This window comes from Scomber japonicus, chromosome 13 (genome assembly GCF_027409825.1).
Source record: "Scomber japonicus isolate fScoJap1 chromosome 13, fScoJap1.pri, whole genome shotgun sequence".
Taxonomy (NCBI): domain Eukaryota; kingdom Metazoa; phylum Chordata; class Actinopteri; order Scombriformes; family Scombridae; genus Scomber; species Scomber japonicus.
Window position 1 is genome coordinate 20754067 of NC_070590.1, and position 18660 is coordinate 20772726.

The following is an 18660-nucleotide window of genomic DNA, read 5'->3' on the forward strand; positions in this document are numbered from 1 at the left end:
CATTTGAGCTAATTTGGCTTTTTTCCTGATGTTTAACAGCATATTTAACAGTATATTTAACAGGTTTCTTGGGTATTTCCCAGAGTTTCTGTCTAACCTCTAACTGTAAGTTTGTAATAAGCTGATGCAACAGACTGAGCACTTTCCAACATCCTGTTTTTGCCCAAAGCCCTCCATATACTGGACTTTCCACATATATTTACTATTTATTGACATATTTATTAACGTGTTATTTATTTTAAAGTGGTTTGTTTTATTGCTTTTACAATACAGAAATACAGTGTTTTACATATTTTATATTCGATGAAGTGAAAAAAACATTTGTGTATGAATGAAAATAAAGAGATGAAGCATTTAAAGCTTTGGTGACTTCATGTTATGATTTCTAATCTTGAAAAAATATTGGTTATCAGTATTTATTGAACATTGAAGACAGTCTTGTAGTATTTGTGATGTCTATGGATCAATAAGAGATCTTGAGTATGTTGTGTACCCTTGTGGTATCATTTGCTGCAGACTAAAAAATAATAACTTCAGAGTTTGCCTGATCCTCCCAATGAAACCTGCTTCCTGTTTCTTCATGTTGTGTTGATCTGAGGGGCAGTCTGCAGAGTAAAATCAGATTGAACACAGTCAGCTGAACGAAAAGTTTTTAATGTTAAAACACCCATTTCTTCCTGCGGGCTCCCCACATGACATCAGAGCAGCTGCAGACTCACCACTAGCAGATGTCCTCTTTTGCCTTTGGCCACCTTCAGCTCTGAACCCCTGACGAAATCAATGATTCCTTCCTTGGCGCGAGCCACAGCAAATCTGATACTGCATGCCACACAGGAAGTAATAAACAACATGATGACTGTTAGACTTGCAATAACTACAGACCTCCAGTGCTTCAGATCTCAGATGTAGCAGTCAGACAGAGCCTCACCTTCCCGGGCTGATGTTGACATAGCTGGTCTTGTTGGCCATCATGGCGAGTTTTGTAACCACCTCAATCACATGGTGGCAGTGGAGCACTGCATCGCCCTGAGGGAGACACAGCAGATTTAGACTGACCCGGTGGATACACACTTGTAAAGAGTAATGACTGCTATTGTTATCCTACAACTGTACCTTCTGCTTATTGTCCTCACTGGGCAAGTGCAGAACAAACATCCCATCGCTGAGGGAGCTCACAGAGATACCTGTTTAAAGAACATGATCACAAGTAATAATAGGTCACGATGAATTTTGAATCAATTATGTGCATCAGTTAAAAATGATGTGAAGCAAATACAACTGTCAGTCAAACAAACTTGTTACAAATAGTCTTCTTTTCATTTAAAAGCATCTTTCATTGAGAAAACAACATTTTTCTTTTTTTTTCATCCAAAGGATGACAAGAGCATTGGACAACAAATTTGGTTGCCATGGATACTTCTGCTGCAGTGCACAGGGAAAGTAGAATAATTGACTGCTGAGTACTGACAGAAAAATATGTTTAATTTTAGCTAAGGAAATGGAGAAGATAGGGAACAACTGTAACTCCTCGTTCTCAATAAATATGTGCAATGATTAAATGATTATGAGATCAGCAAAGACAATACTCAGTATCTTAACATATTCATCTCCTGGCTGAGTTTCACCTCTAAGACTTGGATAGTCAATCCTCTGCTTGATCTTGGTCCTGTCCACCAGCACAGCAAAGGTGTTAGTGAGCAGCAGCTGCCGAGGGCGAGGCTTGAAACCCCTCCTGTCATATTTTGTGACTGAAACACCGTACTGAGAAGCACAAACAGACACATTAGTGTGAGAGAGCTGTGTCTTTTAATGAATGCATCAATTTCCTGTTAGAAAAGTTTCATCTCACCTGTACTTTTTCATTGCCGAGTGTTTGGACCACTTTGAGATTGATTTGCTCATCTTCTAAATAAAGTAATAGGAGAGTAAATATTGCATGGTTTTTGGGGTGCATCTCTGCTGTAAATCTATAGGGGCAAACTCTTAGATTGTGTGTACATTGGAAAAAATGCTTAAATATATATATATATATATATATATATATATATGGGCACGTACCCAGCCTGGAGTCCAAAAACAATCTGCCAACACTCTGTGGGTAGCTGTCTTTCTGATCCTTGAAGATCTCACTGGCTTCAACCTTCTGCAGCATCTGGAGGAGGAAAAAAATCAAGCAAGATGAAAATTCTGCACGCTAAAAAGAAAAAAGTGAGATTGTGCATCGTGTAGTGAGTATACCTGCTTCTTCCACTCAGGCTGCACCCTCCTGCAATACTTTGTTACCATGTTCCGCATGTGTAGCCTCTGCAGGTGCTCAGAGGCCTGTAGGGCACCAAAGAAGAATTGACAATGTAGATTTGCCTTTAAAACTCTACACATTCAGTTCTCTTTGTGCATGTTGACATGTTAATCAGCTGAGTGATCCTCTGTTTGTACCTCAATGAGGGAGGGGGGAGGTGTGGGCCAGCTTTTGTCCAGAACACTCTTGGGCAGGTTTTTGCGTAGATTCTTGAGAAAGGAGTAGCGTACATGATCCAGGAAATACTCATTCTCTGGGCAGTATTCCTCATGACGGTAAATGAAGCCTTTTATGAACCTGATTTTTTTTTAAAGACATACAAAAAAATCATTTTACTATACATACAAACAACAGTCACAAACATGCATACAGTAACAGAGTATCAGTCAAGCACCTGCGTATTAAATCAGCAGCCTGTCGACGCCTCTTAGCCCTCCTGCGTGCTTTCATCCCTCGCCACCCAGACTGGATCACTATCACTACACATACACATACACATACATGCATATATTAATACCATGACAACTTTTATATTCATCCAAAGACAACATTCCAAGGTTAGTATAGCACAATTTACTACAACCAAACTTGTCAGGAAAGACAAATAAAGTGCAAAAGCATGGACACTCAAAGATGCATGATCTGCAATTAAAATGTGTAACATGTGGACTTTGACGATTGGGGAAGTGAGAATCACATGTTTAAAAAAATTTAATTTTGTGGGACATGTTGACACTGTTCTGAGGAAGAAGGAGGAAGCTGCAAGGGAGTCGACGGTGGGAGGCTCACCGACCTGCATGTCTGATGCGTTGGTATTTGGCTCTCTCCCTGTAGCCTCTCCATGATGTCTGCAGGGTAAGAGCTGGAACGCAACAAAGAAAAGAGAGTAAAGGTAGGTATGTGTTTTTTCCATTTTTCCAGAATTCCTGCTGTGGATACCTGATTTATATTTACAGCATGGGATGTAATTCACTGATTAGATATGTTATGAATTATCAGGCTGTGTTCATTATATCTTCAAAGTGATTGTGTTTAAAGTATGTTTATTGTGTTAAAGAGTGACATTCTCACAACAAATTGCAATCCAATACAACAACATCACAAACTACAATCTTGGAAAATAGCTGAGTCATCATCTCTCTAACAACTCTAAATAAATATTACAATTCACACACATATTAGACACCAAACATTACAAATGTACTTCACATTGTTAATATTTGAATGTGAGTCATTATATTCTATTTTCATTTCAGCTGTCAGCTATGTTTATAATCCTTACTACTGTTTCTCACCTATATCCGGCTTTTTTGCTTCGAGTGCGTCTTCTGTGGTGAAGAGAGTTTTCGGGAAACGGATAAAGATTTTTGACCTGCAGAAAGTGGACCAAAAAATGTGATTGACACAAAGTAATTAATTGAGGAATTCAAACAATGCAGTGAAGTATGGATTGTTTTTGTGCACACGTTCAGTCTGGGTGGCCCCTTAATCCTATCTGTAACTGTGACAGTATAGTTGTTAACAGATAAGAAACACTGCTATTAATCTCTCCTCTCTTACCTGCCCAGTTTGTACTCTTCTGCTTTGTAGCCCAGGTGGTTGACCAGTGTAGATACACCATCCACGAGTCTGCCATGCCAGTTGGGCCATGTCTCAGGACACAGTGGCTTATACCTACATACATAATTATAATGATAAAAAGCTAACATAAAGTAAACAGAATGAACAAATACTGAGGCAGTGAATCATTCAAAGAGAAGGTCACCTCTGTAGGAAGGCTTCAAAGCGGCGTCTGTAGGCAAAGCCAGCTCTCCTCACCCTCAGGTTTTCCATCAGGCCGAGATACTTCACCTGGTGCCTCACCAGAACTTCATCAAACCGACCTGCAGGGAGAGATCTTATTCTCTGGTGACCATGATACAATTATGGCAAACACATGCTGCAAGTACTCAAATAGCGACTGAGGCCTTTGTTTACCTCAAAGGAAGAGACATTAATTTCATTTATTTAATACTGTATACATTATTGGAAACCTGCCATTATTTCTAATCTTGCTCTTTTTATGTTGTAATCAATAATAAACCTCCCTGTTTTCCGATAGAATCTTGTGATAATTTGCTGTTGATGCAAAACAAAAACATCCTCAATTTCTTTCTTATTAATATGCTTCAGCTGGCAAAATCTCTTCCCTTCCCACAAAGGCTTTTTTTCTGGAACAACTGCATGAATTTTTGTGTTTTATTGACAACGGCATTTATCAAGAAATAATAACAACACATAATCAATCAGAACTGATCTCTTGAGAGTGAGGAGAACAGTTCTGTTAAAAAGGGAAAACTGGACACAGAATGGACAGTATGTCATGACTACTGATACATTTTGCAAGTTTGTAATCCCTTTTTCCCATTGTTTGTACATACTATTAATTATTAAACTTATTTGAGAATAACAGTAATGAAATATGCAACAAACTCATGTTACAATACATTCTGTAATATATAAGCATACCTGGCTGCTTGGCATCATTGGGCTTGATACAGCGCACATAGGATGGCTCTTTGGACATGAGGATCTCCATCAGTTTCATCAGGCTATTTTTAAACTGTGTGGCTGCCTAAATGACAGAAAAAAAACATGAAACTGTGGGAAATTATCTCTTGGTTTGTGTGTTGGTTTGTGACAGAGAGAGGAAGAGAGGGAGAGAGAAACAGGACAGTCACATGTTTCTTTATCATCACTCTCACGGCTACTAAATGGCTGAGCAAGGGGGAAAAAATGAGGTAGAGGGACGTGAGAAAGCGAGAATACATTTTACCATCTCTGGGCGTTTCTGGTCTATCACTTCCTCTCTGTGGAAGCAGTGACTTAGAATCTGGTTGTCTGACTGGCACATGACCTGAACAGAGATGAAACCACACAACCACATGTCAACACAGTGCCCCCCCCTTCTCTTCACCCAAACAATAAAAGTTTGTAGTGAGGCCCCACCATGTCTATTTTCATTATGCTCACCTCTTTCAGGTTCCTGTTCAGCAAATCGTTGTTCTTGTCCAGGAAACCTGAATGAGACAAACATAAACAGTGCAATTTGTCAGTAGTGGGTTGTGGAGCGTGCTCTGTAATAAGTGTCAAATAAAAATAGTCAATGGGTTGATCTAGTGATAAATTACAGCTTACCATTGACGTTGTAGTTGACCTCACCAGCATAATGCAGAAGTCTGAACTCCTCTCTACTCATTACCCTGCGAGTTTTTCCATTTGCCAACTTGTGACTGAAATACATAAACGCACAGTAACATACAGTACATAGGCCCGCTGATATAAGAGGTTGCAGTTAGAAGAGTCTTAGAACTGTATATCAAAATAATATTTGATATAAAATGTTGCTTACGTGACAAAATGGGGATGGCTGCCCAGTGAATCCTCCAGTTTCTCTAAAAAGGAGACATCACAAGTCTCTCCAGGTCTCAGACACTCTTCGTCCTAAAAGACAGCCACACTATTTAACTTTACCTATAATGACAGTGGGAAATATAACACTATATGTAGAGACACACACATAAACTAGGAGTTTTCGTGCACACCAGAATGGAGATGATGCCTTTGTGCTTCTCCTCAATCAGATCACAAATGATCTTGTTGTCAAAGTACTCCACTGTCTCCCACTGAAAGTAGACAGAACAATGTTGTGTTGGAATGGGAATATTGATATCAGTATCAAACTTATGTGTTTGGATGATGGACTCACTGCAATTCCCTCTGTCTCATACTCTTCCTGCTCAGATCTGAGGGTGAGCTCAATGAACAGCTGTTGGAGCTTCTCATTGCAGTAGTTGATGCAAAACTGCTCAAAACTGTAGGAAGAAGTACAAGAGAAATGAGGCCAAATGAATACTGGATATATAATAGAGACAATAGAAGTTACTTCTGACAAAGACTTTGGTGGCAAATTTAGGTAGGATAGAAAGAAGGAAATGAATATAACTCGTACCTATTGGTCTGCAGTACCTCAAAGCCATAGATATCTAGAAGACCTATAACTGAGGAGCCTTTGCTGCTGTGGTAGATTTCATCCTGCATAACACATGAAGTAAGCACTGTAAATCAGATGGTAGAACATCACAACTACATTATGAAATTTCCACTACTGTCGTTCACATGTTATCAAGATGGAGACAGCACCTTCAGAGCAAGTGATCGGTTGATCTTCTCCACCAACCAAGTGAAGGTCCGACCATACATAGCCTTGGCTAAGGCATCGCGGGCAGACACTGCCTGCTCAAAATTTAGTGGGCTGATCATCTGTAATGCACAAAGTATGAAAGAAATTGTGATGGTACACGATAAACACCAAACAAGTGAAAATATGCAAAACAAGGACAAAAAGTGCATCACCTCTTCTCCCTTTGCGGTGAGTTTCTTGTGAGTGAGAGCCTCACTGAGGGCCGAGCCATCGACACCCAGCAACTGCAAAACAACACATCTGTTCTCAAAGCTGCCTTTTTGTGTGTTTGTGCATTTTTGAACATCCAGTAATACTAGTGGGACTGTTCTGACCTTTGCAAGATTTGTTATCTGAGTCTCTGTGGTGATATAAGTTTCTCCTTCCTCCCCTTCCCCAAACTGAGTGTTTCCCAGATGGAGAACACTGGCGATGATATTCAGCAGTTTCTGAGGTAAAACACAAGAAAAACAGTTAACAACAATCTTAAAGATGAACAGTTTGACATTTGGGAAGTCAATACAAGGGTAACTGAGAATATGATAATTAATAGGCAAACATGAGGAGAGACATTGTATTTTTTGGATTCATCCAGAGTTGTCCTGAATGCTTTCATGATGACAAGAAAAGCTATGTGATGTTTGGCAAGTTTAAAAAGAAACTAATATTCCCAAGATAATGGAGATTGTCAAAACATTGCCTATCTTGGATCTATTCCAATGACTCTACAGTTTAAATGTTTCCACTTTAATGTGGTAAATGTGGTTAAGCAGAAAATGTAACTGAAAAACAAAACATCTGTGTTGCCAGCTGCATTCAGGCAACTATGATTCAGCAGTGTGATTGTACTGACCTGCACTTCTTCTTCGGTGAAGCCAATAACAGACAAAGCTTTCATCACAACTTTCCAATTATTCTTGTCACTGATGGAGCTGACTCTGGGACAGTTTCCCTAAAAGGACAATTTAATATTAGGCTACACCACAACTGGCAATATAATTGCAAGGAATTCTGTTTGCATGTCATTGCAATCATCAGTGCAATCTCACTTCTGCACCACACACACCTTGACCAGATACTGGTAGTTCTGAGGGTTTCTTTCAAGGTCCAGCATGTGAAGCAGATCGTCATCCCCTCCATCCAGAAGCTGATAGAAAATATGGAAGTTCCTCTCGCCGTGGTTCTGATGCACTACACGAGACTTCTCCAGCAGGTAGTTTAGGATGTGACCGCCTACTGGTGCCCCCTATTGAAAAAGATAGGAGCAGATGTATAAAAGCAGCTTTAGTACTATAATAAATAAATAGAATAACTAAACTAAATGTGATGTTATCTATATGGTGTGAACACATTATTTCTCTAAAGAATGACAATGGAGGGAGTGTTCACCCTGAAGTCAAACTGGACATCCATGTATTTTCCAAACCGGCTGGAGTTGTCATTCCTCAGTGTTTTGGCATTGCCAAATGCCTGCACAAAGCAGGAGAGACAGGAAATTAAAGTGGGGAAGTTAAATTAAGAGCAATAGAACAATAGAATAATAAAATCATACAATCAAGAGGGAACATTGAGTATTTACAAAACACAGATGTATAAAGGTTAGTCAGATTTTACAGATATGTTTTTAACTGTAATACTGGCTGTTCAGTTTAAAATGCCAAAGGTTAAATACCTCCAAAAGAGGGTTGGACTGGAGTAGGCGGTCTCCAAGGGCAGCCATGTGATCATTGGTGGGGCAGGTGACGGCGTAGTAGAGGAGGATCTTCTTAGAGGCTTCTGTTTTACCTGCTCCGCTCTCACCCGATATGAGAATACACTGATCCTTCCTCTCAGTCCGCATAGCCCGGTAGGCATTGTCTGACAAGGCATAACTAAGGGAAAACGCAAGAGCAGCATCAGCTACAGATCAACTTAATATTAAATCACTGTGGTGGAATACAGTACAAGAAACAAGACAGTGTGCAAACATTTAACGTGGTGATCAAATATTTTATTTTATGATTAATTTATGTAGGGGTAAATCATACAGAATTTTCATAATCATGGTGAGAGTTTCACAGTTCTCGGTGTACTGTGTGATTAATGGGATGGAAACTGACAGCAGAGAAGTTTGGTAAAGAAAAACATGTCTGAGGACAAAGAGGGACTCACATGTGAGGCGATATTTCGTAGAAGCTGACCCCTCTGTAGCGTTCCATCTGCGGCTTGGAGTAAATCTCCAGCTCTTTGTAAGGGTTCACTGACACCAGCACTGAGCCAATATACGTCTGTGCCAAAGTATTAGCAGAACAAACAAAATGTTCAAATATGTGTCACCGCACCCGCTGAAATGTTATGGAACATACTGTGTGAAGACAGGTGGCTTTATTACATAGATGAGGTTTTCTCCAAAGCGTCGCCGCAGGTTCTCTATGAAGGCTGCCTCACTGTTGTAGTTTTCCAGCAAGACAAAGTCCTGCACCCCGACCCTGTCCCGGGCAGTCAGGGCGCTCTCCATCACCAGACGCACTCTTCCTTCAACATCCACCTCCTACAGGAAGAAAGAGAATTACACCCTTCAACACTTCTTCAAATAGTAGAAGAGTCAATTATTCTAGTTCACTATCTGTGGACATCCCGTCTTCCAACAACCAAGTCTCTGGACCCATGAGTGGTCTCCTATATTTAAAAGGAAGAGGAAAGAGATTCCTGCCCTTACTGATGACTTTCCAACAGATGCAATCACACTGTTCACAAGCAGGGGGCACAAAAGACCTCTTTCCATTTCATATGATTCAACTACATGTATCCACTTAGAATTAACAATCTGGTTAACATCTGGCACTCAACATTACAATAATTGCCACATAAGATTTTACAAGAAAGAATTAATTTATGAGGAGGGGCAAAAATTGAAATACTCTAGACAAATGACTCAAGACTTACTGACCACATCCACAAAACAACCCTGTAAACACACAAAGTAAGAACAGTTCCAGAGAGCCTTGCCAAGATTAAACAAGGAAGACATTTAAAGAATCCAAATGATAAACAGACAGAGTAGACTCTAGTATTATGAGACAGTAAGATAGTGTATTATGATGTATCTACTGTACATACAGCTCTAAATCACTAGACGGGGTTTAAACCAATGCAACTAGGAAAGTGTGTGTACATGTCAACCCAACTGTGATGGCAAACATTGTAGTGCAGGCTGATGATAAATATCAAGAAACACAAAGAAGTGTGAAATCAGTGCACTACAGCCCACCAGCTGTACTCTCTACAGTTTCAAAGATACATTTATGAGAGAGGCCCTGCTGTTTTCCTTTAAACATAGAAATTTAAAAAAAAACAAGCAGAAAGTGGAACAAAGGGGCTAGACTTCCACTGGGCTTCTGTTTTTCTTGAATGCAAGAGCTTCTCTGGGGTCTCATTTGGCTGGTTAATACCGGTAAAAGGTCATTGTCTCCGAGCACTAGATGCAGGAAAATCCTTTAAAAAAACAAAGAGGACAAGAGTGGAAGATAGCCAAGCAGCAAGAGCAAAGGAAAGTCACCGGACACTTCCGCTGCAGCCCCTCCTCTCTACTTCACCTTGGAGTATTGTTCTCCCATTCCTGCAGGTGGTCTTTCTACAGACAGTAATTACATTTCACAGTCAGATTTTCCAAAGGATACAACTGAGGAATGTCAGGGTCAGGTTTGGGCCAGGCATTCAGTGGATGCCACTAAATGTTTCTATGCCATGTGTCACCAGCTGTGCATGTTTTATATCATACAATGAGGATATGAGGTTTGTTGGATGCCAAACACGAAATCTACACTTCTGTTAATAACTGATACAAGAGGTGACATAACTGACAGTGCAGAGCATGGATTATTGCTACACCCCTCGATGTGTAGAGGACGCAGTGAAGACACACTTATGGCAAATTGTAACATTTCCCATAAGTTCATGGTATGTAAGGGGGCTTTTTCCACTCAATTTCGTAACTTGGTTTGCGGAAGAATGCTTATGCTTGGTTTAGGTTGACTCTCATCAGTGTATGTGTTTGTGGCCTGTCATATGTGAGGTCACGTAACTCACCACAGGCTCGCACATCATAACGGAACTTAGAATACACTTTTGAGTGTTCAGTATTTACATTAAGCGTTGATATTTACAGAAGGGGATTGACATTGACCGAAACTATGTGGCTCTAAATTCAGACAGACTCCTTTCATTCCATCTTCAGATACCTTACGTTTTACGTGAGTCTCTGATGTTTTTTAGATTTACAGTAGCTGCTGCAGTATCAATCTCTCAGATGTTTTAAACATCCAAATATTTGCAATTGTCTTTCTATGCTCATACTATTTTTGTCTGCTTGAGAGAGACAGCAGTAACAGTGCACTGACACACATCAGATTTTCCATAGAAAAAACCCAAAACAAAGTTCTTGTACTCAAAACAAAACAAACATTGTTTTGAATCTCATAGTCATGAGTTACAGTTTTTTAGATTCACCCCAGGAATTGTATCACCATAACATGTGGAAAAGTTTTACTTTTAATAGAGAAGTCTCATCCGAAACCTCCTTGCTTTCAAACATGGAAACACTCTCACTCCTGTGGTTACATAATCTAATGGGGAAATTTTAAAGGAGGTAGCAACACTGTGGCTGAGATGTCTTAAGAGTTACAGGACTGGGATGGAGGTTTCTTTGCAGCTAATCTCATCCTTGCAGTGTTGTCGTTGTTGAGTATCAGCGAGTTGTAGTGTAATCTGCATGTTTATACTGTAGGTGCTGCAGCAGTGACAACCAGTGAGACTTGGCTCTAGACCCCGTGACTAAGCTCTGCTGGGCCGACTACATTCGGATTGTCTTCCTTATAAGGCATACCCCACCACTCTGTCCCAGGGTGAGCTCTCTGGTACCACAGCTAGCTCTCCACCACTGATGTGCCAGTAGTATTTATGGTGGCAAACTACCAAGTTTATCCTCTTTGGACTGTTTGAGTTGAAGTCCATACAAAAACCCAAAATACACGATGACTCATAGGCATGCAAAGGAAAAAAATCTCAAAGTGACTCATTGTTCTGTTTTGCTTTCCCCTCTTCAGTGTCTCCATGAGTGACTGTTGGATCAGGGTTTATGCCTCACTGTATGACCACAGGCTGTGCACGTACAATCACACACACATTAAATCCAGTCAGTGTGTATTACCAAATGTAAAAACACAACAAGGAGCATCATGGTAGTGTGGCTCTTACCCTGCCTTGGTACCTCATCCTGTCCTGTTGTTGCTAGAAGATGGATGAGCTGATGCTCCCCCAGGGCTGGTGCTCCTCCTCTTGTGTCAGACCGACTCCTCAACTGTAACTTCTCATCCACATTTGCCCATGGGCGACAGAATGAGGCACCTTATCTTCTTCTCTCCCCGTCAGTCACTCTCTTACTTTCGCTCAGCCTTAGTCACTTCTCCTCGTCTTTCCTCCTCCTCGTCTGGCTCCCCTGTAAGGACAAATGCTCACGCTCAGGCCAAAACGCCAACAGCTCCTCTTGTTTATACCTTCAATTCAATCTCCCTTTGACAGGTCATGTAAGTGTCGGCCTCTCCCTGGATCCCTCTCCTTCCCTCTAAACTATAGGCTGCTGCACGAAACAAGGGCAGGAACTCCTCACACACGTCACACAACTGGATTTAAAAAAAAAAAAAAGTCAAAGGGAAAGTATGCTGTTGAATGGTGCCAAAAGAGCTGGAGAAGCAGAGAGCTGGAAGGGTTTGGAAAATTTTGCTAAGAGCCTCAAACTACAAACATGTAATCACTGTGCAACTATATAAAACCGAGAAGAAAAAAAAAATCACATGATGAGATTTTGGTACATTCTTTCTTTCATTCCCTCCTTGTTTAGCTTGTTCCCTCCCTTTTCTCCCACAAGTTGAGACTGATTCACATGGGATGTGAGTTCACCCGCCAGACTTCTCCCTCCTCATGGCTGTCCTCCACTGTTGATGAAATAACTTACATCATCAAAACATCACTCTGCAAATGAATCTGACATTTATCTGATAGATTAAGCTGGTCAGTGATTTTAGCAATAGCAATAATTATACATAATATGTGCTGTCTGCATTGACCACCATATTCCTCTCTTCTTGCATTCCCTCCAATTCTTAATATATGTGGCAGGTGAAGTGAATGCCTCTTCACGAGAACAGTGCCCTCCATTGGTTCTTCTCATCTTTCCTCTCACCCCATTTTCCCCTCACTCCACGCCTCACTCTCTTTCCCTTGCCAGCATCATCAAATATCCAACACTGAGGAATCTGAATAATGCTACCCAGATGGAAGAAGTCTCTTGCTCTTTTTTCACAATCTCTCACTGTCTCAGCAGTGCGTAAAACAAGAAGAAATGAATCTCCATGCTGCTTCCTCTCTACCACTACTGTATGTAGATAGTGTACACAAATAGGGAAGAATTGAAAGTGCCACAACTATTAAACTAAAGGATCTTGTACCAGTTGGTATCACTGTTGCTCCGCCCCTTTTACTACATATGGCAAGCAGTCTTGCTAGGTCCACCCTGTGTTGTCTCACTGAAGTTTTTTTTCTTCATTCAACTATTTTCTCACAGCTTTTCTTTCTGAAAATAAAGTGTCCATGTTCCCTCAGTTGTTTGTTGTATGTATGAGCTCTTTTCACCCCAGCATCACCTCAAATGATCAGTCACTGCATGACAGTTTAGGGCAAAAATCAAAAGAAACTCAAACAATGAGTCCATACTTGATCATTTGCATCTGAAAAGCTGACTGCAGCAGAGTGGTGGGTATTGTTGTGTTCCTCTATCAACACCAAACAGTGCAGTGAGGAAATATTGTGGACAGGAGGTTATGTGACCTCTACATTATACTTCAGGATACACGGTTATCTTGTGAAGTTAACACAGAAAAATGTATGCATGCAGAACAATTGTGACTTTTGTTGTGGCCAATGTTTTTTTTTTTTTAAATGAGTCCAGTATGTTGAGTAAACCAATATGAGTGTATTAGAGTTTATGTTCACAGGAGCACTGTGCATCTATGCCTCACCACCATGTGCTCAACTCAGGCTCTAGTTTCCTTCATCTGGGTGTCATATGGGCCTTGCCTTACCTGGGACAAATTTGGCAAGGAAGACCCCCCGAGAAGCCCTCAACAACACAGCTCCCAGGATCACATGGACAACGAGATTACTAGAAGCAAAACATTTATTTAGAGTTCACTGAACAGCCTGCCACATTCACCATTCAGCATGTCAGTGTCTTTTTTAAAATCTAATTTACTATTTCAGAGTTTCAGAGGTTAAATACATTCAAAGGCGTCTCAGATAGCTTGTGCACGTAACCACATGCGTGTGGAAGACATGAGGGTACTCCCCTGAAACATCTGGTTCCTTTAATCTGTACACATTTACAACATCTGGTTCAAGCTTATTGCATGCTAAATTAAACTTAAGTCAGTCAGAAAGAAACAACTGTGGAGTCCATCTTCAGCACCTGAACTCATGATGTATCATCCTGAGTTGTTTTTAAATCACTGTTCCTATCTTTGTTCAGCGGTTCCTGTAAGAACAATTTCCTTCCTAGCTGCTTCCTGATGTTCAAGATCTTCCATCAAGACTATTCATTTGAGGTTGGTTCCTTCACAACTTTGCGTGCATGTTAACATCAACCAAATTCAACTGTTCCTCAATGAGTTTAACATGCAGAAAATCCAATGTGTTATGTGCGATAAACTGGAGTCTAAAACTTGCCAAAGGTCACTACACCCACTGCTGTCACACTTAATACCAAACCACTGTAGGATGTAAGACTGAAAAAATGCACAATGATGTCTCAAAAGCAAGTCTCTTCCCTCCTTGACTGATTTCTTACTTTGCAGATACAGCCCTCTGCCTGACTTCAATTTCATTTAATGATATTAAAACTCTAAAACTAATTCTGAACATCTGACATATTATGGAACAAATCCAGAAATCCCAGCATAACCTTCTTGTCATAAACTGGCTGCCTGTGTGTACTTAGTCTAAGATGTAATGGTTTTCCCTCATTTTGTACTGCTAAGCTTTTCCGATTCAGTATAATAATGAATCATAGAGGAAAGATGACTTTTTTGGGTGGGGTGGAAAAATGGGCTGTTTGCCTCCTCTCTCTCTTTTCTCCGACTCTCTCTCTCTCTGTGTCACACACATAGACAATGAATGTGACAGACTTTATTAGATATGGTATATCTCCTCTTTTCTTGTCCCTTTAACTTATCCTGCAAGGCAAGGCAAGGCAGTTTTATTTATATTGCGCATTTCATACACAATGGCAACTGTATGTGCTTTACATAAAATAGAAACTGCAAGTACATATGTGTCAGTGTGTATATACTAAACTAAACTAGCCTCCCTGACTGTATATGTTCTTGGTAGAGATGGCATTTCCCACCTATTGTACATGGCTGAGCTCCCTCAGCACCCATCTGCTGTCCCTTTCACCCCGTTCTCACCTTTATCACCTCTCATCCCCCATATCCCTGTTACACCACAAAGGCTACTTTATAAATTGACCAAGGTGTAAAACAAAACCACATCAATCATCAAGCTGTGGACACACATTTGCATATGTTACAGGACTTTAGAAACAAAAAACACAAAAGGAAAAAAAAGTATGTATTAGGGATCTAATGATTTAAAAGTCTTTGTTTCACTGATGGGGAAAAACCAGAGTCAACATGAGGATGAGGATGAGGAGGAGGTTTCTGGTCACTAATGTAACTTCCTCTGCATGATCGCTGGGACAAAACAAGCATGAGTTTATCACTAGATCAGCCCCGCTTTATATTCTAAATTATAAGGAAGGCTTATGGCTCTGCCTAGTGGTGGTTATATCAACTGCACTGAAAAGACGTGTATGCTGCTATTTTGGTGAAAGGGGTTTCTCATCAGATGAGTCCTCTTGAATGACTTTTCATCTGGAGCTGCAAACTGGTGAAAAATTACACTGTCTAATCCTCCAGTTCATAACAAGATTATTCTAAAACTAACGAGAACTGAAGTCAGTCTCAGCTGCACTTTGACAATAATACCAACACAGCATGCTAGACATTACATACTGAATTTCGCCATGTACAGTAAGCATCTACCAGTTGATAAACCCTTTTGAATTAGCGAAGATGAACTTTTCTCTATATGACTATATGATTATACTAAAGTACCATTTAAGATAGTTGAGTAGTATTGACTACTCCACACCATATCCAAATTTTACAAAACATTCATAAAATGTAATTCATATTTATGGACTTAAGAGTCCAAAACTATTTAAAATTAGCTCTACTTTACCTGCAGCAGCAGTTAAATTCTGTTTCAGCACTAATATAAAACACACACTTATACAACTTGTGCAAGAATAATTTAACTTTTAAGTTTTTTTTTTTACAATGATTATGTACTTTTATTTAAGTAAACATTTGAATGCAACGTTTTATTTGTAAAAGAGTACTTTTCCACTTTAACAAAGGGTATTTCTTTGACCCCATTAACTAATTTACCTGGACTACTAGACAAGCACAACAAGACAACTGTATGTATCTTTCACATCACCAAACACACACACACACACACACACACACACATACACACATACACAAACAGATGTACATGCTTATCTGTAACATACAATAAACACAATCATACAAATATACCTACCTGGTCTCTCTTAATAATCAAAGCGAATGATCATCCTCACTGAAGTTTCACACTGTGGGCACTAGCTCTCATATCATACTCCAGTAACATTTCCAGCTGAAGGTGAGACTCCCAGACTTTACCATCCATTACCAGGATGACTTTTTCTCCCTGCAGTCTAGACTTTCCCACTCACACCTGCTGAATCCAAACGGATAAAATTACAACACAGCAGAGGTACTCACTGGACAACAGCTTCGAGTCTTAACCGCATTAAGCTTTCACTGTTAAGGTGATACAACATTTCAAATAGTTTTTAGCCTATAAATCCACTAGGAGGCGGCAACGCTAAAGTTAATAGTCTGCCAAAAGTAATCAGATATGATGCAGATGATGGGTGCCAGCATCTGTAGGGGAGAGCAGAAGGTTTCTTTACAGACCTACAGTATGTCAGGCTTGAAGTTTAGGCCTGTGACTATTTTAGACGGATTTAGCCTTCAAGGTTGCCACAGTCACGCATCGCTGAAATTCTATTGATATATTTTCTGTGGACCTTTGGGAAGGTCCTGTGTATGCTGCAGTCTCATTTCCTTTTGAACTATTATTGAGATGACAGTTTCTTCATCAGCTTGTGAAATCATATAATTAACCTGCCCCCAACTACGTCTTCTTGGGATTATTATAAATTAAATATATGCTATTGCACAAATCAGGGATTAAAATGTAGCAAGCTATAGGCCTATTGACTTTTGTTCAAACTTGAAGCTGCAGTTTAAGGTTAGGACCGTCCAAAAACCTTTACCTTGTTGGTTTGGCTATTATTATCATTATTATTATTATTATTATTATTATTATTATTATTATTATTAATAATAATAATAATAATAATAATAATAATAATAATAATAATAATAATTACCAGTTTGTCTCTGGTGTTGCCCAGTAACGTTACCACGGCCAACTGTTGTAACGATGCTGTCAACGATTTTCATGACTTGCATAATGTAAAATAAGTTATTCAAGTTATAGTAGTTATAAGATAAAACCATAACGTATATTACCTAGTTAAGGGGAAACTTTGTGTGTGTAAGTGACTAATTGGGAGTTTATGAAATTGGTCCACCGTCGAGCAAGAGCGCCTCAGCTGGCAGTCGCTAAACTGTCCCCAATGTAAGCCTTTGGGGCAATTGCGCCCAACAATGTAGGACCAATGAAAATGCTTGTTATGGTCACTGACAGGCTCAGGTTGTTATTATGAGTGTCTGACAACATTATGGAAAGGACCGTACAAAGAAATAAAACGCTCTTGTTTACCTTTTGCTCCATTCAGTCAATTTGTTGTAGTGTCCAACCAAATCTCGCTCAAGGAGAAGTCTTGCTGAAATCCCGCGAGATTGAGTTGAGTTGTTGCAGGAAGACAATGGTAGAAACGTGATCGAGAGAGATGTGGATGTATTGCAAGCATGGGTGTAATATAAGAGCTTACAATAGGCTACATGCATGATTACAAGGACTCTTATAAAACATCCACGGAGAGGGAGGCCTGGAGAGAGGAGTGAAGGTGTTACACTGTATTTGGTGAAACAGCAGATTCTGTGGCCTGCAGTGTTGGAAGAAGTTCTCAGATCCTATATAGCTACTCAAGTAAAAACAGCCAAGCAGTACCTCAATGTGCTTCATTAAAAGTAAAACGTCTACTATATTTACATTTATACTTCAGTAAAAGTGTATTTGTATTAGCTACCAGCTAAAATTACTTAAAGTACTAAAGTAAAAGTTCTGATTTTGCATTGACTCATCAATATCAAATAGTGTACTTTGTTAAAAAAAAAAAAAAAAAAAGTTTTTACGATAGCAGATATCAGATATCCTTTAGGATTTGAGTATTCCTCAAGGTTACAGAATCTGATGGGTCACCAAATATGGTGTAACACCTGTTAAAGCTCTACTGGACAAATGTCAAGAACTGTAGTCATGATCGAGTCGAGTCACTTACACACAACATAATGTGAAAATAGGGTCCAGTTTGAAAAATCCCTGTTTCCCTTTAACATACTGCAAAATGTCACATGGATAAACAAAAGGCCTAGTTACAACATCAAATCTTCACTTATAGTTGGTATAACGTCCTGAAAAAATCAGTTTGTGTAGTCCTAAATTTAGCGCCACTTTCTATTCATAGCGGCTCTAATCTAGGTACAAGTTTGTGTCCTAATAGTAACAAGAGCTGACGGAAATGTGGTGCCATTTACAGCAGACGCAGTAACGTTGGATAATATTAAGCAGATAAAGTGATATTTTATCACATAGGGGATGCAACCTTTTTTTCCTCTTCTTTATCCAGTGTAATAAAATATGACTATCACCGTCACGAATGGCTGCTCTCGATCTACAAAACAACGGCGGTAATACTTGTGAAATACAGGCTGAATGCTGAGTAGTGGATTACTTGTGAGTAACG

General features: G+C 39.7%; 1 protein-coding gene across 1 annotated transcript; it reads right to left on the minus strand.

The window, feature by feature from the left end:
- Positions 1-539: 539 nt before the first annotated feature.
- Positions 540-12248, minus strand: myo1ca (myosin Ic, paralog a). Its single transcript, XM_053331013.1, has 32 exons — positions 11757-12248; positions 8893-9051; positions 8673-8788; positions 8194-8392; positions 7911-7991; positions 7588-7767; positions 7375-7473; positions 6857-6970; positions 6695-6766; positions 6482-6601; positions 6291-6373; positions 6048-6153; positions 5884-5964; positions 5691-5782; positions 5477-5571; positions 5312-5358; positions 5115-5195; positions 4808-4913; positions 4065-4182; positions 3860-3973; positions 3595-3671; positions 3093-3161; positions 2694-2778; positions 2437-2596; positions 2239-2322; positions 2059-2152; positions 1850-1905; positions 1626-1761; positions 1114-1184; positions 929-1026; positions 720-819; positions 540-605 (listed from the first exon to the last, which is right to left on the minus strand). Exons 1-32 carry the CDS (start codon positions 11772-11774, stop codon positions 579-581), a joined length of 3138 nt encoding a protein of 1045 aa, XP_053186988.1. The 5' UTR covers positions 11775-12248; the 3' UTR covers positions 540-578.
- Between the last annotated feature and the right edge of the window lie 6412 nt (positions 12249-18660).